This window comes from Branchiostoma lanceolatum, chromosome 16 (assembly GCF_035083965.1).
Source record: "Branchiostoma lanceolatum isolate klBraLanc5 chromosome 16, klBraLanc5.hap2, whole genome shotgun sequence".
In the NCBI taxonomy this organism is placed as follows: domain Eukaryota; kingdom Metazoa; phylum Chordata; class Leptocardii; order Amphioxiformes; family Branchiostomatidae; genus Branchiostoma; species Branchiostoma lanceolatum.
Window position 1 is genome coordinate 1,392,109 of NC_089737.1, and position 19,599 is coordinate 1,411,707.

Sequence of the window (19,599 nt, forward strand, 5' to 3'; positions counted from 1 at the left end):
TGTTTATAGTGGGGACGTTTAACGTCAAAACACTTAATGGTGGAATCGATGCTATTCATATATTTTTGTCCGTAAAGGTCTTAAAAACATTTCCGCGAAATCCAACAGCAAAATTCCGATGTCACCACACGCTGGAAAACGGTCGCCATGGGCAGGGATTGTGCTCTGTGCGGTCCCAATTCGTGGTGGTCGCGGTCGCGTTGGACGGGTGGTCGCCTTGGGCAGGCCGCTTAATGCTTGTGCCTGTGGGGAAAATTTTCGGGACCGAGAAAAAGCGGTCGCCATGGCCAGGTGGTCGCGTTGAAGAGGTGGTCGCCTAGGCAGGTTTGACTGTATAATATAATTAATATTCAAGTTTGCAGCAAATGTTCTGTGTCAATCATTCCTTTGATCTAGTACTACAATATTCCTGTGTTCACTGATGGCTATAATTCTTCCCCCAATTCTTTATTACCGGTAAACAGAAGAAAAAATCAAGTATTTGTGAAATTAGGCCACAGCAAGTAAATTTTATGGATGACATCCTCCGCAGACTCCAAAATTAATGAGATAGGGCGAAATAAAAACAAGGCAGGCCAAAAAAAACAAGATTCCTATATTTTCAAATTTTGAGATCATAAGTCTTGTTAAACAAGAATTGAGGCGACGAAATATGATATCATGACCAACAGGTCTTTTATTCCTGTATTCAACCAATGAGGTTTCATATATAATATAAAACCTCCTTGATTTAATGTAAACATGTCCTTGTAGATATGTACATGTATACATCTCAATAGACTAACTACAACAAATGCAGAAAAGAGCTTGTTGTACCATCATCTGAAGCAACTACACTGGGAATTCATATGCGATGAAACACCTTGTGTATACAGCTCAATTAACTAGACCCCCCCCCCCCATTATCTATATAATGTCCTTGCTAGAACAAATGCAGAAAACAGCTTGTTATTATACCATCATGGGCAGGAACTACACTGGGTATTCATATGCAATGAAACACCTTCGACTGTCAACATTAAACTGTTCTTGAAGATGTGTATACAGCTCAATTAACTAGAACAAACGCAGAAAACAGCTTGTCATACCATCATGGGCAGGAACTACAATGGGTACTCATATGCAATGAAACACCTTAGACTGTCAACGTTTACGACATATTTGCCAATTTTTGGCATGTTGACCACCGTCGGAGGGCAATGAAATTTCTTGTTTTTTATTTCAAAATCAGGCGAAAATTAATGAGCGCGCTGATGTCATCCATAAAAATTACTTGCTGTGGCCTTATGGAAAAATTATGTTTAGAATGTTGTGGATGTGATACAACTAAACATGCCTCTTATGATATGGCAGTTTTGAATCATTGAAATTTGTCTTTAAACATCAGTCAATATCAATCCATACATGTGCATCAAACAACACCTTCAAGAATCAAATGATTTTTTCTTCTAGTTTTAACATTTAGAATTTAAGAATATCCTGAATGTATACTCAATTAGTTAAAATGTTGTGGGAACCCTCAGACTTGTATCATATCCACAATGTTGCTAATCAATGAAAGAAGGGAAGTTGCTACATTGAGACAGTGCTCACAGGGATATCATGTTTCATGGGATTTGTTGCCAGCAGGTCAGTGCCAGCAGGTCTACCAACAGAGAGAGCCATGGGTGTTTGTTTACATGTACTATATGAGCCAAATTGTCCTGTTTTTAGTTGAATTCATAATCTTTTGGCATCTTTTGAGAGAAATGTAGTTTTTAATGATAAGATACATTGTTGTGTGGTGTTTTTGTGATCTTTTCATTAGAAAATAGTTTGTTTTGAAACAGACTGCATGAAAAAATCTCACTTGCCCAATGGGGGAGGACATCCACTTGCCCGAACAGCACTTTCACTTCTCAGGGGCAATCGGGCAACCATACTTGTCCAACCCTGCCACACACATACATACATACACACACACACACACACACACACACAAACATACACACACACACACACACACACAAACACACACACACAAAAATTATACCTCTATTTTTCATGGAGCTAATAATTTAACTCTATGTACACTTGCTCTAATTTAATCATATAGTGTCTTTCCTCCGGATGACCATGCTTATACAAATCCCTTTATGAACATGTAAATTTCCACTTTTTTTCTATATTCCACATACTGCCTATCCACATAACCAGTAAAAATTGAAGCTATAAAAAGCCATCTCACTCAGGAGAGAGTCAGGCCTTATTTTTCTGATGATAGGCATTCAATGGTCAACAGTTCTGTTTTCAGAATGAGGCTGGCATGTGGCAGACAGCTGAAACCTTACCAAGAAGTCCAGGTTGTACTTGAGGTTGCGGAACAGACCCCCCACCATGGCTGCCAGGTGGATGACATGGGTCGGCTGGTGCTTCTCAAACAACGCCTGGGTGCTGCTGGAGTCTCTGCAACAGTCATCCGGAATAGTTATGAACATTAAACTGGGATGGACCATTACCCCAAGGGAGGGAAGTATTGTTTTGAACATCTGTTTGTGTGTGTGTGTGTGTGTGTGTGTGTGTGTATGTCTATGTGTGCATGCATGTGTGTGTGTCTGTATGTATGTCCATGTGTTTCTGTCTGAATGTGTTTGTGTATATGTGGCTATCGAGCTTTACAACAGAACCGATAGTAAAATTTGGAGTTAGAATTTGTGAAAGGGAATAGTGACCCAATGTTTTTTTTTCAAAATGGGAAAAACAGGACCAGCTATTCTGAAAAGCAACAAAATAAATTGGTGTGGCCTTACAATTGTTATTGTTCTCCTAAGGTTGTGAATTCAATAGGTGTGAAACTGTAAGATCGTGACACCTAAAAATGTGCATACTGAAACATTGTTTGATCACACATTATTAGAATTTTGTCACTCAACTTTATCAGAAATTACTTTAGCAGAAAACATACTCACATGAAATTTATCCATTACAGAATATGACCTAATTCACCTAAAATAGTTGATTATTGTGAAATGTAGGTATTATGTTAAATTCGATTGAAATGTTGTGCAATGATTCATTCTATTTTCCAAAGCATTTACATCTAATTAGAATTTGTCCAAGTAGAATCGCTGTTGTCCTAGGACAGATTGCCATCGCAATCTGTACTAGTAGAATCGGCGATTGTCCTAGGACAGATTGCGATCGGAACCTGTACTATTACAATTGACGATTGTCCTAGGACTTCTCTCTCTCTCTTCAGGAAGATTCTAGTTGTTTTCATTCTGAAATTTGCATGATACTTGCTGGTCCATCCTTGCATGAGGGGGACATTTCTTTAAATTCAATTTTGAGCTTGGTTGATAATTAAGTCAAACCTGCCCAAGGCGACCACCCGGCGGAACGAGCAAAAACGGTCGCGATGGACAGGTGGTCGCCATGAAGAGGATTCCACTCACATGTTTCCAGGTCGAGGTTTTCAAATACAGTACGTAAATGGATGGAATTATGTGAATTTAGACAGCAAGACCCCCATCAGGTTCAATTCTCATTGACAGAAAGATTCTACAAAAATTACATTTTCCGTTATCGTTGTAAATTGTATATCGCTAACGTTAACATCGTGTACAAATTTTCGTCATAATTTTGACTACAAAACAATGGTCGCCTAGGCGCCTCGATGATCTCGCAGCGATCTCCCGCGTACACACACACACACACGCACATTATCGAAGTTTTAAGGCCTAAAACAAATCTCTAGAAAACAGCTGCTGGCCCCAGCCTTTCTGTGACGCCGGCCGCTGGATAAAAGGGTAAAAAAGTTTTCGATCTGACAACTAAAAAACGGAACGGTGTGATTTCGTCGTGCCGCGCCACACCGCCAAGCTCTATGCGACCGCATCGAAAGGTATGAGTCAGTGCAGCAGAACGCACAGCGTCCACTATGATAAAGGTTTGTGAGATTCATGGAAATAAAAAGAAAATAAGAATATTCATTTTCATCAATGTTCACACACAAAAGCATCGTGTTTTAGAAAGGTCAGCGGTACGCCAAATCCGGGCCGCGCCAAAATGCCCAAATCCAAGATGGCGTCGGGACCAAGGACAACATTTCTCGCCCGATGTTTTGCCCGCCGCCAAGTCATTTTTGGGCGGAATTTAGTAAGACACAGACACATTTTTATTGAAAATACAAGAAATAGATAGTAATTTCTGTGAAATCTGACTTTTTGACGCCATGCACTACGTATTCGTTTTGAAAATTGAGTTTAAACCGAACTGAGTTTGCGGTATTACTATAAGATTACGATGGGCACACCAACATCACAAACATTTCTCTTTACAATGTTTATAGGGGGAACGTTTTATTAAAACACTTCATGGAGGAATCGATGCTATAACATTGCTATTCCATATATTTTTGTCCTTATTTTGTCCTTTAAAGTCTTGACAACATTCCCGTGAAATCCGACAGCAAAATGATCCGATGTCACCACACGCTTGAAAATTAGGCGGCCGCCATGGGCAGGGATTGTGCTCTGTGCGGTCCCAATTCGTGGCGGTCGCGGTCGCGTTGGACGGGTGGTCGCCTTGGGCAGGCAGCTTAATGCTTGTGCCTATGGGGAAAACTTTCGGGACCGAGAAAAAGCGGTCGCCATGGCCAGGTGGTCGCGTTGAAAAGGTGGTCGCCTAGGCAGGTTTGACTGTAAAAAGATCCAAGTTTTTTGGTGGCAGTGTTTTTTGAAGGGTCCAGTATGAATATGGGTGCCTGGAAGAGCCCATCCACGCATATGGTTGCAAATTGGGAGAGATCCATTACTGACTGGTCTTCAATTCAATTCTTTATTCAAATACCAACATTGCAGACATACAACAAATTTAAGCCTGGATGACGTTGATATTTACAATGGTCATTGCATGGTTTTACTTGATAATAGTTAAGCATTATTTTGGAATACTCCATTTTTAGAACAGTTCCTTTTTGCATGGGGAGGGAAATGGGCGAAACGTTGCACTTGCTCGTGCAAATGTTGCCTTTCTAGTGTGTATTTGTGTGTGTGTGTGTGTGTGTGTGTGTGTATGTGTGCGTGTCTTTGTGTGTATGAATGTGTGTCTGTGTGTGTGTGTCTTTGTGTGTATGTGTGTCTGTGTGTGTATCTGTGTCTGTGTGTTTGAAGGGGTAAGCTTATTCCACCTACCTGCAAAACAAAGAGAACCAAGAAACCAAACTGGTATTTCCAATGATATACTGTGCTTACGTAAGGTCAGCATCCTTGGACGACACAAATATCCATTCCTCCTCCTCGCTGGGGTGTTCCTCCACCACCCTGCGGATAGCCTGCCCAACCAGACCTGACCCCCCTGTCACCAGGACGCGCATCGCCACCTTGGTACGCTTGGCCTCGCCATTCTGGGCTGCCATATTGTCTGTGTGCTGAAATTGATGTAATTAAAAACACTTTAACAATAAAACAAAAAGTACATTTGTCATGCATTTTAAATCTTAATTGCTAACATGGGATCGTAGCAGGTACATGGCAGCTTGCCATCCATGGATCTTATGTGTATTTCCTTTATGGGTAAACTAACTCCACCAGCATGTCCTGGTGTGCATTTTGTAATACAAATGGTAACCTCAGCTTTGCAACTTCTCCAAGAACATAGCACTATAAGTTTATAACAGAGCCCTCTTAAAGCTTGCATGAGAATGGTAGCCAGCACGCCATGCCGAGAGTTCTATGCAGTTTTCTTTTCCTTCCGCGAGAGAAAGTAGTCCGTTCCATCACACCGGGCGTCAACACCCCTTACAAGAAAGCTTATTGCGGGAGTATATAACCGTGTATCTTCTTGATTTGAAGTGGATTATAATATTTCAGCTTTATTTTCTACTCCTATAGATTTCTGAACCTATGGTTTATCACTTTCTTGTCAACAATACGACCCGAAATTATGTGATTTTCGTGTATTTTCTCCCCTTATTTTTATCCAGTTGTACTTGTAGACTTCAAACCAACAGGAAATATAGTGCATGAAAAAGAGCAAACTTTCTCGTTTCTGGTGGTATATGACTTGTGATAGATTTCGTGGGCGTAATGCAGTTCCCCCGAAATCGCACAAGGTCATGTCATGATTTTGATTCCAGAATAGAACGTGCAGTTCGACCTTTTTTTGTAATTATCTACTATGGATAGATCCTCGTTCCACAAATCTTAAATTTGTGACAAGAACTATGTTTAAGGGGGTCCCCCATTTATGAATTCCGAGTTTTGAGTCAATATACCAACCCGAACTCACATAAATCCAAGTTCAAAATTTCTGATTAACTACACTGTACTATACCGAACCGTGCGGCGGTTTGAGACAGCTGTACGTTCCATGACCCCCGGGCTTCAGGACTACTAACAACAAAGCTTGTTGCTTGAGTTTACAACTATGTATATTCAATATTTCATCGCATCTATAATTTTCAAGTTTTCTACTTTACTACTATAGAGTTTTTGAACCAATTTTTTTACCTTTACCTTTTGATGGTATGACCTGAAATACGTTGACTTTAGAGCAAATACCCCTCAAGTTTTAACGCTATTTTTGATTTTAAAACAAAAAGAAATGTACTGTGTAGAATAAAACAAAGTCTGTACTTTTAGGTGGTATTTAATTCATAATAAATTTGTGTGTGAAATGGGCTTCCTACAAAATCGTGCGGGGCCACTTTAGCAGAGGCGTCGTTTTGATTCTAAAAAAGAACGCGTCAGCCCCACTGGCCAGTAACCATGTCCGTTCCACAGAGCAAACACCAGACCCGCACTGCTATGTTTATGTACCAGTAACCTTAAGACTAAGATAGTCTTTGCGAATTCAGTCCGTCTTCACACATTTAGATGCTGTAGGCTTTCTTTGACAATACTGGAGAGGCATTTTGGCACCGCAACTTTTGTCAAAAGTCGACTGCACTCAAATCAACTACACCAACGCCTTGCAACATTTTGGCGTGAAACAGTTGTGAAGGTGACCTCAGTAGACATGGACTTACAAACCCTTTCAGATTTCAAACCAACAAGATTTTCAGAAGAGTCATACTAGAAGATTGAACAATTCTGAAGTACCGGTCACTAAAGATAAAATCAAGGGCGTAATACAATTCCCCCGAAATTGAAATTCGTTAAAAAAATGTAGCTCAGTACGGCACAGACATGTTGATAATTTCACTATATAAGGGATATGAGCACGAACCTAACTTAGTAACTAGAATCGTTGTGAAACCCCTAGAAAATGAATGAAATCGAGACCACGTGGTATTCCCGTCTGGTACACATAAAGCAACATTCGTAAAAAGGTCAAAGTCGGATGAAAAACTTGATTATTGTGATATGGCGTGGGGAAATTGTGGGAAAGTTTTGTCTGATTAGTTACAAAAGTACCAATATCATGTTGTAAGATTGATACTTGGACTGTCTTATCGTGTAGATCTCATGTTGGCGGCGAACACCTCTCCGCTCTTGGTTGGATAAACCCAGCTTCGCGTCGTAGGATGCACCTGTTGCAAACTGTGCACAAGTCATTGTATAATCAGCTACATGTACCTGAGTACTTAAGCTTCTTTAGCAGAGCGTCTGAATCTCACACTTATACAACCTGACATAGTTCAAATCACTCTTTGCGACTGCCGAAAGTTAAACTAGAATCTGGGAAACGTTCATTTGCTTACAGGGGTGTGGAATACACTGCCGGTAGATATTTAAACGATCTCATCCATACAAACTTTCAAACCCTTATGCAAAAGAATTGTGTGACCACTGACCTCCAATCCTTACGACCTGGTACGAAATGGACTATGAGTATGGATACGATTTTGTATTATGACGCAGAAATATGTTATGTTATGTAAATATCAGTGTATTGTTTGTATATGTGTGCAAAGGGCCTCCCTGAAAAGCAGTGCCAAGCTACTGAGGGAGCTACATGTAGCCTAGTAAAAGAATACAGAAATAAAACAAGCGTTCCACGACCTCATATCTCCATGATCAATTCTATTCATGAAAATGATTTACACATTTTCATAATATATGCTTGACCATAAACACCTTTGTCTAACTTACACATGTTGCAATATTGACAGTCCTATAATTTTCCAATTAGATGAATTATGGTGTCTTTGCATTAATTATGCAAATTAGAAATTTATTTGCATAATTGATATCTGTTGATGCTCCACTTTCCATAAACTACATATGTTACATGTATTTGAGTCTGATAATGGAAAACACTGCAAATATAGATTTTCCTCATTAGCTATGCAAATAAAGTCACAATTAGCATAATTTGCACTTCCTTATGTATATCTCTGTCTAAGCTACCTGCATACTAAGTATCATATTGACAGTCCTATAATTTTCCAATCTAGATGAGATATGGCGTTTTGCATTAATTATGCAAATTAGGAATTTGTTTGTTTTTTGTTTTTTTTTAATCTTTCTTTATTCACGTTTTAACAAAAACAAAGAAAAGCATGGCAGTTTACAAAACAAAACAAAGCACATGAGATACCACAAAATCAAAACATAAAATCCGGGAACAAAATAGTTGGTACAGAAACCCCTAATGCCCATATATAATACACATATATACACATATACCTATATATTTAGAGAGATATGCATACATACATATATATATATATATATATATACATATAGATCTCACAAAGATGCATACATATAATAATATTTGCATACATATAATAATATAGATGCATACATATAATAATATACATATAATAATAGATGCCTACATATAATGATATAGATGCATACAAATAATAATATATAATATTTATTTACAACGAACAATTAAATTTCCATCATAAGATACCGAAAATTATACTAAGTGCATTAATATGCAAATGAATATCAGTGATTTCGAAGAACCAGTCGTCCACCTGTCTCCAAAAATGTGCAGTTTTATGACAGTTCCAAAATAGGTGGACAACCGTTTCTTCTTCCTCTTTACAGAGACTACACAAGGGGGAGTCTATCAATCCCCATAGATATAGTGTTTTGTTACATGGTAAAAATTTGAATAACAATTTGTACTGAAACATACGGCTATAGGAATCTATGGATATTTTATAGGGCAAACTATACACATCACGCCATGGTAGCGGGGTGTCAAAATATTCTTCCCATGAAAATTTAACTTTTTCAGAAGTTCCCCATAAGCTGGCTTCATTCATGAAAAATAGGTAGAGACATTTATTAATTTTACAGTTTCGAAGCCAGCCTATGTTTCTACACACAGGGAGACATACAAACAAACTTGGAGAGTTCTGTTTCAGCATGGCTTTCCAAATAGAAGGGATAGCCGAAATAAGTTGGTTATATTTGAATTCGGAAAATACATCCCCAAATTTTTTGATCAGATCATTATATGATAAGAACCTATTTTCTAAGTCCAAGATGTCATTTACAAAAACAACCCCCCTACTAAGCAATACCTGAGAAAAAAATGGTTTTCCACTGACAGTTATATTTGAATTTAGACATAAAAGCTGTTGTTTTACCTCAACCGCCCCCTCGGGTGGTCTAAGTTGGAACCTCAACCAAGCCTGTATTACATGCGTAAAAAAGGTACTTATAGGTGATCTTTTCCCCATAAGAGATTCAAAATCCGCATTTTTAAGCTGAGAAAAAGGAAACAAGTTTGTGCGAAATATAGAACTAGATAAGAAGATAAGCTTGGAGCAAAACCAATCCTTATTCAAGTACAGTTTTGGTAACCAAGAGCCTTTCAAGGTTAAATCTACAGCCCGCAAGTTTCTAAGCTTTAGCCCCCCTTGTTCATAAGCAGCATACAATGTTTTCCTTTTAACCCTCTCGGGTCCATCTCCCCATAGAAATTTAAAAATCTTTTTCTCATATCTATCAAAGAAGGTAGGGGGAGGGGACGGAAGAGAGGTTAGTAGAAATATAAATTGAGGTACAATTAAAGTATTGACCAAAATGATTTTGCCCATAAGGGTTAAAGATTTAGATTTCCATAGCATTAGTATCTTGTCAATCTTTACAAATTTTCGATCAAAGTTACTTTCTATGATATCAGAAAAAAGTACTGGAATATGAATTCTAAGAATGTCGACAGGACCATCTGTCCAAAGTATCGGTAAAGAGCACGGTAAATAAAAGTTTGTACCATTTAACGAGCCAATCCTCAATATTTTGCATTTATCAAAATTAGGGCATAATCCTGATAATAAGGCAAAATTTTCTAAATCGTTGACCAATGCATACAGACAGCCAAGTTCTGGAGTAAGAGGGAAGTTGGAATCATCCGCATATTGAGAGACTTTAGATTTAATTCCAAAAGTATCTAAGCCTTTAATTTCTATGTTATTTCTAATTTTTATAGCGAGCAATTCAACTCCTAAGATAAAAAGATATGGAGATAGGGGGCAGCCTTGTCGAACTCCGCGGGACAGGTTAAAAGACTTAGAGATATAACCGTAATTTATAATTTTGCTAGAGATATCGTTATAAAGAATTTCTATCCATGTTATAAAAGATTTCCCAAACCCAAAGTATTCTAGTGCTTTTACAATAAAGTCTAATCTAATAGTATCGAAGGCTTTTTCAAAATCTGCAATGAAAATTAAACCGGGCAATTCATTTCTCTCATAATATTCCATAATTTCTAAAATTCTCCGTATGTTATCGCTAATACAACGCCCCTGTAAAAAACCAGTTTGGTCATAAGATATCAAATTAGAAATAACATGTTCCATACGAAGGGCGAGACATTTGGATAACACACGTGTATCACAATTAAGTAGGGTAATAGGGCGCCAATTCTTTATATATGAAGGATCTTTCTCCTGTCCCGAAGGATCCTGCTTAAGTATCAGCGAAATAAGGCCTACTTTTTGTGTGTCAGATAATTGATTTTTTCCGTAAGAAAAGTTAAAACACTCTAGCATGGGCTGCTTTAAACAATTAAAGAAAGTTTTGTAAAATTCTATCGGGAGCCCGTCGAGACCCGGAGCTTTCCCGGAGGCAAAAGAAGTAATTGCGCTCTTCAATTCTTTTTCAGTTATTAATCCTTCACATTTTTCACGCTGCTCAGCAGATAAAGAAACAGGTTTCAATTTAGGAAAAAAAGGTTCAAATATATCCTGATCTATTGACATAGGTGGTTCCTTAAATGAATAAAGGCTATGATAAAAGTTGGCTTGTTCCTCAAGAATATGCAACGGATTAGTTTTAACCTGCCCATCTGCTGTGATAAATGTAGACATATTTTTCCGAGCTTTGTCTTTGGTGACTAAGTTCATAAAAAATTTAGTACATTTTTCTCCTTGTTTCATCCACTTGGCTCTTTTGCTGGCGATTATATTATTAGATTTTATTTGATACAACAATACTAATTCTTGTTTCTTTTCCTGTAACTTATCGAATATGTTTGCATCTGAAAGAGTATCTAGCTCCTCTTGCAGGCTGCAGATTTCACTTGTTAAGGAAAGTTCCGTTTTTGTACGTTGTTTATATTTCCAAGAAGAATATTTAATAATGTGTCCACGAACACAGCATTTAAAAGTGTCCCACACGACATGCGGATTTGCAGAACCCTCATTATAACGGAAAAAGTCTGTTATAAAATCTGAAGTTTCTTTAACGAAAACTGAGTCCCTTAATAAGTCTTGGTTAAATCTCCAATATCCTTTACCCCTGGGTAATTAGGAATTTGTTTGCATAATTGGTATCTGTTGATGATCCACTTTCCATAAACTACATACGTTACATGTATTTGAGTCTTATAATGGAAAACACTGTAAATATAGATTTTCCTCATTAGCTATGCAAATTAAGTCCCAATTAGCATAATTTGCACTTCACTGTGTATATCTCTATCTAAGCTACCTGCATACTAAATATCATGGAAATCCGTTGTTCCTTTGTTCAGTTATTCTCCTAAGAAGATTTTCATAAAAACGCCCCTGCAGTTCCAGAGGAAGCTGCTAGGGAGTCCAAACCTGCACCACTTCTTCCTTACACCACAAGCTATCTGCTTCCAAACATCAAGACCATAGCACGTCGAGGTCAATATATAAAAAAAACAGAAGTTCTGCTGCAGTACCAAGGTCCCATACTAGTGGGCCCAAAATCAACCTTGACCTTTGTCTCCCCGTCACCTACCAACATACCAAATATCATTATAATCCACCCAGAGGTTCTTGAGTTATGCTGACAACAATAGTCCGGAAACACACACACACAGACACACAGACACGCCAAAAACAATATCTCCATTTTTCATGGAGATAAAAATGGCAAGTTGAGAAAGAAAAAAAGTAACATCATACATGTCATATTTCGTCCTTTCGTTATGGCTTTTACAAATAAGCAATACTTTTTATATTCAGGATATTGTAATTTTCTGTTCAAGTTCTAAATGTTGATACATTTGTGCGAAAAAAAAGAGATCAGTAGACTCTGAAGGTGTTGCCCATCCAAGTGAACTGAGAAGTTTGGCGAGTACTTGTGTTTTTAATATATGTCACTTTATACAATTTTCCTTGATCACTTGCTTCAAGTTACAAGTAGATAATGCATGTATCATGTACATTTTCACTGGTTAGAGTCCATTCCAAGTCACCACGAGGGTTGTTATTGTCCTAATTTACAAATGTTTTCAATCTATTGTATTTATTTGTGTGAGAGATATTATACTTTAGAAATTTTTTAATGTGATTTCAACTTTATAAGTATTTCTCTGGTTTTCTAAAACTTAAGAAATATTCATCATGTGGAATATGATATTTCTAACAGTTTCTAAATAATGGTAACAGCATTCTACCATTATTTACAATTCTTTACAATTTTCTACCATTTTTTACCATGTTGAATTTGAAAGCACAGTTAGCCCCCGGTAAGGGGTCATAGTGGGGAACCTATGCCCAATTTTTCCAACAATTTTGGATGCTATATATACATTTACGTGTTACAAAGAGTAGGGGTCCTTCCCAGTCTGAGTGGATCAAACCTTACAGTCTGGTCTGGGTTGATATCTTGAAAATGCGATAGTCACCTGCTATGTCAATCTCTCTACAAATGTGGTAAATTCAATAAATGAATCAGGCATAAATGAATAAAAAGAACCTAAGTGCTTATCATCTCCTTTCCCTAGGACAGAAGTAGCATCGACACAGTGTACGTGTCAATTTGGTCATGTTTATTCTGGTGGGTACGTTATTTGGGAGATAAGAGTAATGAAACGCTACAAAGAGAACGCCCCCTGCTCCACTCACAAACTTCCCCAAGCTGATCTTGCTGAGCGAAGCGGTGTAAAGAAGGGCTAGACCCCCTCCCAATGTCCCAATGCGCATATTTTTCAAACTTCGGACGATGTTGGCATCGCAACAATTACGGTCACAGCCACCAAATTTCTGCTATATCTATACCTCCTAGTACGTTAGCTACGAGTCCGGAATGTTACGTTGTTGAGGGAATTTTTCTCGACCTGAGCTAAGACACGTGGTTAAGCCTATCATAGCCAGTTGAATAGATTAATAGATTTAACCGGGTAATTTAGCCGGCTATCTTAGCCCAATATGAACACAATTTAACCAGTTAAACAAGGGTTTTAGAAAGGGTTTTTGAACAAACCTCCTGAGGTGGTTTGAATTTAACCTGCTAAACCCTTATTTAACCGGTTAAATTGCATTCATATTGGGCTAAGACAGCCGGCTAAATTATCCGGTTAAATCTTTTAATTTATTCAACCGGCTACGATAAGCTTAATATGAACAGGGTCTTAGAGTAAGATTATCCTGGGAAAGTACAAGCACGTGGTGTAAACATGTACACCAGTGCACTCCATCACTCCCCACCGAAGATGACTCGATACTGCTTTCTATTGAGGACACCATTGTCAAGCTATTACCGCTCCCGTGCTATTACCACCTCCTGCTCAGATCATGCACGCTTGCGCCAGATTGTACTCTCACGAGAGCAGATTCAAAATGGTGCCGGAGTTTGGACAAAGATCAAGCAAGTCAGTTCCACCTAGCCTTTCTCTATCTAAATATATTTATTGAGTTAGTTTTTGGACTCATTCATTGGACATAACAGTTCACCCTTTTCACTATATGACCTCTGACCTCCGAACGTACATGTCTATTTTATCTTGTGTATATAATGATGACTCAACGATGTTAAATTGGATTGTAAAATTGACTTAATGTTTGATAGTAGCATTGTATATCAAGTAGTTACGTGTAAATTGCAATTGCTTACTCTCATCTCCCAAATAAACATACCCCCCGGAATAAACATACCCCCCGGACAAATTTTCAAAATCTAATAAACGTACCCCCCGGAATAAACATACCCCCCGGAAAATTAACCAAATTAACAGATAAACTGTGTCCGAGGGAAAGAAGATGATAAGGTAGCTGTAGGCTCTCTTTATTCATTTATGCCTGTCTGAGGACCATACCAGTAAAGTGTATAAATATTGAACAGAATAACTGCACACATCTTGTTCATCTTCTTGCTCGCCACTTCAAAAAAATATAGTAGTAATGTTGAAAAATTGGGCATAGGTTCTCCGCTATGAACCCTAACCGGAGGCCAACAGTGCTTTCAAATTCAACAAGTGAAAATGTACATGATACATGCATTTTCTACTTGGAACTTGAAGCAAGTGATCAAGGAAATTGTTGTATATACTTACATATAATCAAAACATGACAAGTAGTCACCAAACAGTTCACTTGGATGGGCAACACTTTCAAAGTCTACTCTTCGTTTTAAAACAAATGTATCAACATTTAGAACATGAACAGAAGATTTCAATATCCTGAATATATGGTCATCACTGGTAAGTTATTACTTATTTGTAAAAGCCATAGAGAAAAGGAAGAACTATGACATGTATATGATGTAACTTTTTATCTTTCCCTACTTGCCTTTTATCTTATATGCATTGCATATAGAAATATAGATTTGTGTGTAAACATTACGATTTGTAAACAAATAATTAAATGCCACAAATTATTGTGTTGTGTCAAGGACATTATCATATTATATCAAGGACAATACATGTATTATATAATGTTCTGGTTTTTGTTGTTGCAATCCAACTGATTTAAAATCCACAAATCACCCTTGTATGTAGCAAAAAACATTAATTTTGAGAAACTAAATTGTCAACAAATTTGTGAGAAACCTCAGGCAATGTTGCCACAAAGCACAAGGTTCTCATGTTACACATGAAAAGTTGAGCTAGACACAGCGGCGCCGCAGACAGAAAGGGGCGGGGCTAACAGAAAGTTTCACCCATATTCCTAGAAAGCTCTGGTATTCTTTCTGTAGAGGGGTGATCTTTTCTAAAGCATATTTAAGTGATAATAACGTGACTAGATTGCAATTCAATTTTATATATAGACTTTGATATTAAAATTCTCTTTGTAAAAATGCAAAACACATTTCTGACCAAGGCAAAGGAGTTTTATTTGTACATAAAAAAAGAGTTGTTTCCCCTTCTTCGAAGTGAGCTCTTCCATGACAAAACGTTCCCACGGCCAGAGTCACTGACGTCCAATGCGTTACTCACTTTACTAATACTGCGGCGATTCTCCAAGCACTAAATTTCCATGTTTGTGGTAGGATTGAAATGTCTTGATATATATTGAAAGTAATTACACCGTTCTTTGATGCTTAGACACTGTTTTTTGTGGTGTTGTTTTTATATTTTTATTTTGGGAAGGACTGTATCTCACGTGAGTAGAGAAATTTACATGCGTTAAACGTACTTGAAACACCGTGCGCCGCTGGCATGTATATTTTTTTCTGATCAGCGTGCTTTAGTTTACGATGTAAACAGAGACTGTCAAAGTTGTTTATACAAAAAGAATTGCATTTCAAAACGTCAGTGTGGCGTCTTATTTTCTCCCAATAACAACGTTGGCTTTGTAGTGTCATAGAGATCGACCGATAGGTTACGAGTTACGCCGGGATTTCACAAAGGTCGGGTCATACCGGCAGGGAAATCAACGCCGCTTGGCCGAAAAATAGCGAATTATGAGCAAAAATGCCGGGGAAATATGGGCAGGAAAACCCAAACTTTCAATTTCAATGGGATCCCTGGTTAGCAAAACTCTGATTTTCAAAAAAATAATAAACGTACTGTCCAAAATAAGAACGTACTGGGTGGATTTTGAGGCTGTAAAAAATAAACGTACCGGTACGTTTATTTGGGAGATGAGAGTATGTATTTGTCTGTCCCTAACTGTTGACTCTCAAACATCATGATCAGCCATGCTGCCTAGAGAGTCAGTGAAGTATGCTGTGACATTTGACAATAAATAAATAAAGTCAGTGCCTTTTTACATAATTCATGACGAAATGCTTCAGATTACAATGATGTTCCATCTCAGCAGAGCCACCATACATGTAGACAAGGAGTCCCCGGGGTGGCTCTGTGTAGGAGTATAATACATGAAGACCTCAATTAAGTTGTGAGCCTACATAATATACAGCAAATCAACCCTTACAATTACTAATGCACTGACATATTAAAGAAACAGCCCATATGTTAACACATTTACCATTGTTCTGGCCAAGCCCTTTTCATCATAGATAATGGCCTTTAGCTCATGTGAACAAAGCAACAGAACAGGTAAACTGACATTGAGAATGAGAGTTGATTGGAGGTTTACCTTCCAGGGATTACAAGTACTAGTAGCTTAAGCCAGAAGCCAAGCCAAGACAATATCTTACTTTATTGCATTGCACTGTGACAAGTTTCTAACACTCTAACACTCCTGTAAATAGGCCCTGTTCACACCCTGCACCATCTCAGGGCCGAAACAAATGTCCCAAGGACAATGCAGTCCAACCAGTTTTGACTGCAACTACAAGCAGGGCTCGAAATTCAGTTTTAGAACTAGAAAGGCCGTCATTTGCCCCTGAGCAAATACAGCATGTTTCGCCAATACCCCTCCCCATGGAAAAATGGGCTGTCGCAAAATAATACCTGGGCAAATTGAAATATAATGAAATAATTACAGAAATGAGGTCCTCATTAGCACAATTCATGGCCAGGTGTGATGACCTGTCCTAAAAGTACCTACATCTCAAGTATGACATCTGCAGCTTGTACGGTAAGGGAAATGCAAGTTTATGCATAAATTATGCAAATGAGGTCCTCATTAGCATAATTCATGGCCGGGTGTGTTCACCTTCCCTAAAGGTACCTACATTTCAAATATGACATCTGCAGCTTTAACAGTAAGGAAAATACAAGTTCTTGCATAAATTATGCAACTGAGGTCCTCATTACCATAACATAAGTCATGGCCAGGTGTGTTCACTTTCCCTAAAGGTATCTACATTTCAAATATGAGATCTGCAGCTTTAACGGTAAGGAAAATACAAGTTCCTGCATAAATTATGCAAATGAGGTCCTCATTAGCATAATTTACGGACAGGTGCATGCACCTTTCCTAAAGGTACCTACATCTTAAAGATGACATCCGCAGCTTTTACGGTAAGGGAAATACAAGCTTATGCATAAATTATGCAAATTAGGTCCTCATTAGCAGAATTCATGGCCAGGTGTGTTCGCCTTACCGAAAGGTAACTACATCTCAAATATGACATCCGCAGCTTTTATGGTAAGGGAAATACAGGTTTATGCATAAATTATGCAAATTAGGTCCTCATTAGCATAATTCATGGCCAGGTGTGTTCGCCTTTCCGAAAGGTACCTACATCTCAAATATGACATCCGCAGCTTTTACGGTAAGGGAAATACAGGTTTCTGCATAAATTATGCAAATTAGGTACTCAGTAGCTTAATCTATTGTCAGGTGTACTGACCTTTCCTATAGGTACCTACATCTCAAATATAACATTCGTACCATGTAACATAAGGTACATATAACTTTCTGTAATACCATTAGTAGATCTACCACCTCACATCTACTTGGTTTTTATAATTAGCCCTCCAACCAGACCCTAGACAAGGCAAGGGGGACAAATCTGATCCTTATCTCTACCACACCAAAGTCCCAGACAGGGGAAGAGGGCTTATGTTACAATATGACCTAGTTCTTGCTGCGCAGCTGGAGACAGAAAATAACCAAAAATTCCATCCAAAAATTGCAAAATATGAATAACAAGCATAGATAATTATGAAATGGACAGGCAAGGTAAGAAATCTAAAACTGATTTCGGTTCATACTGGCATAACTATCAAAACAAAAGTATGAAAAATCAAAATCAGATCGAGCAAACTCTCTAGCCTGTCAATCTATTTATTAAACACCACACAAGTCCATACAATTATCGAAACTTCCCACTTATTTGGGGTTGCAGATAAACACAGTTGTATGTGTTCAGCAACCGTTTTCAGAAATACTCAAAAACACCCCCTTTCCCTAAACACAGGCACTTTCAATCCACTAACCAGACCCAGTAATTTGCAGAATCCATCTGGACAATAACACAATTATTATAATTTGGCCTCTTAATCGATCTATACCCTGGTCCCGGCTGTAGGATCCACTTATCTACCAACACACATACTGTGACCCCGTTCACACTCATTTTTTTCAATCGCGATTGAAGTATAATCGCGATTGAATCGATCAGATCGCGATTGATTTTTTCAGTGTGAACGCTCCCGATCGCGATTGGATCGATCCGATCGCGATTGTTTCTGATCCACCTCCGGAGGTAGTTTGGGGAGGATCAATCGCGATCGGATCCAATCCAATCCTATCAAATTTTGAGTGTGAACACAACTATGATTCATTCCATCGCGATCGGCGGGGATTTCGGCTGGTTCCGGGGGTGGGAGGTCATACATCCTGGTGCGTGTGGTCATAGTTCGCATCGCGTGGGAAAACAAACCCAAGCCACGCACGTCAGATCGCTCTCTTAAAACAACAACAACTTTTCATCGTCAACAATGCCCAAGAAGAAGGATAAAACTCCGTCAGCAACTTCAGCTGGTGGCAGGTGGCACGATGAGGAGACCAGGGTCCTCATCGCAATCTGGGTGAGAGAGGCCAAACTGGGGAAATGTCTAGCCTCCACCAGGCCCTCTTACAGGCGTATGAATCGTAGAATTCGGCAGAAAAAGGAATAATTAGCCAGTAGAGTCAGTCCACAGTGAAGATCACATTTCGCCCGTTTAGTTAGTCTGGTAGAGACTAGGAAATGTCAAAGAGGGACATTTACCAGATGATCGCCGATGGTATGGTTTGCATGGGTTTGCTTCAATCGCGATCGGATCATGGCATACTTTAATCCACTTGGCAAAAAGCAGTGTGAACGCAAAAGTTTTTTTGCGTTCAATCGCGATCAGATCGAACAATCGCGATTATACTTCAATCACGATTGAAAAAAATGAGTGTGAACGGGGTCATAGTTACATCAGGAACTTCAGACATGGGCCTCCCCAACCCTCAGATAAATTGTAAATTTTCTAGCACATAGTTTGTTTGTTTGTTTGTTTGTTTAGCAAAATCAGCTGTGGTTGGCAGTTGATCTCCACTGCCTGGTCGGCTGCGCCAGCAGTTTCAAAATGTTTGAGTTATTCGGGAGAGGATGGCAGGTCTGGAAT

The 19,599-nt window shown here is 38.5% G+C and overlaps 1 protein-coding gene and 1 long non-coding RNA gene across 3 annotated transcripts in view; both read right to left on the reverse strand.

The window, feature by feature from the left end:
• The window catches only part of LOC136421326 (GDP-L-fucose synthase-like), a 45,231-nt gene that overhangs the window by 21,013 nt on the left and 4,619 nt on the right, over window positions 1-19,599 (reverse strand). For both annotated transcript variants that reach the window (XM_066408553.1, XM_066408554.1), the window contains exons 2-3: window positions 5,235-5,410; window positions 2,331-2,445 (exon numbers count right to left, since the gene is read on the reverse strand). In XM_066408553.1, coding sequence (XP_066264650.1) covers window positions 2,331-2,445; window positions 5,235-5,398 — 279 coding nt within the window. In that variant the 5' untranslated portion in view covers window positions 5,399-5,410. The remainder of the gene's footprint in view (window positions 1-2,330; window positions 2,446-5,234; window positions 5,411-19,599) is intronic.
• LOC136421335 (uncharacterized) lies at window positions 652-2,324 on the reverse strand. The gene is made up of 2 exons (XR_010753432.1): window positions 1,135-2,324; window positions 652-1,003 (listed from the first exon to the last, which is right to left on the reverse strand). It is a non-coding gene; the product is annotated as an uncharacterized lncRNA (long non-coding RNA).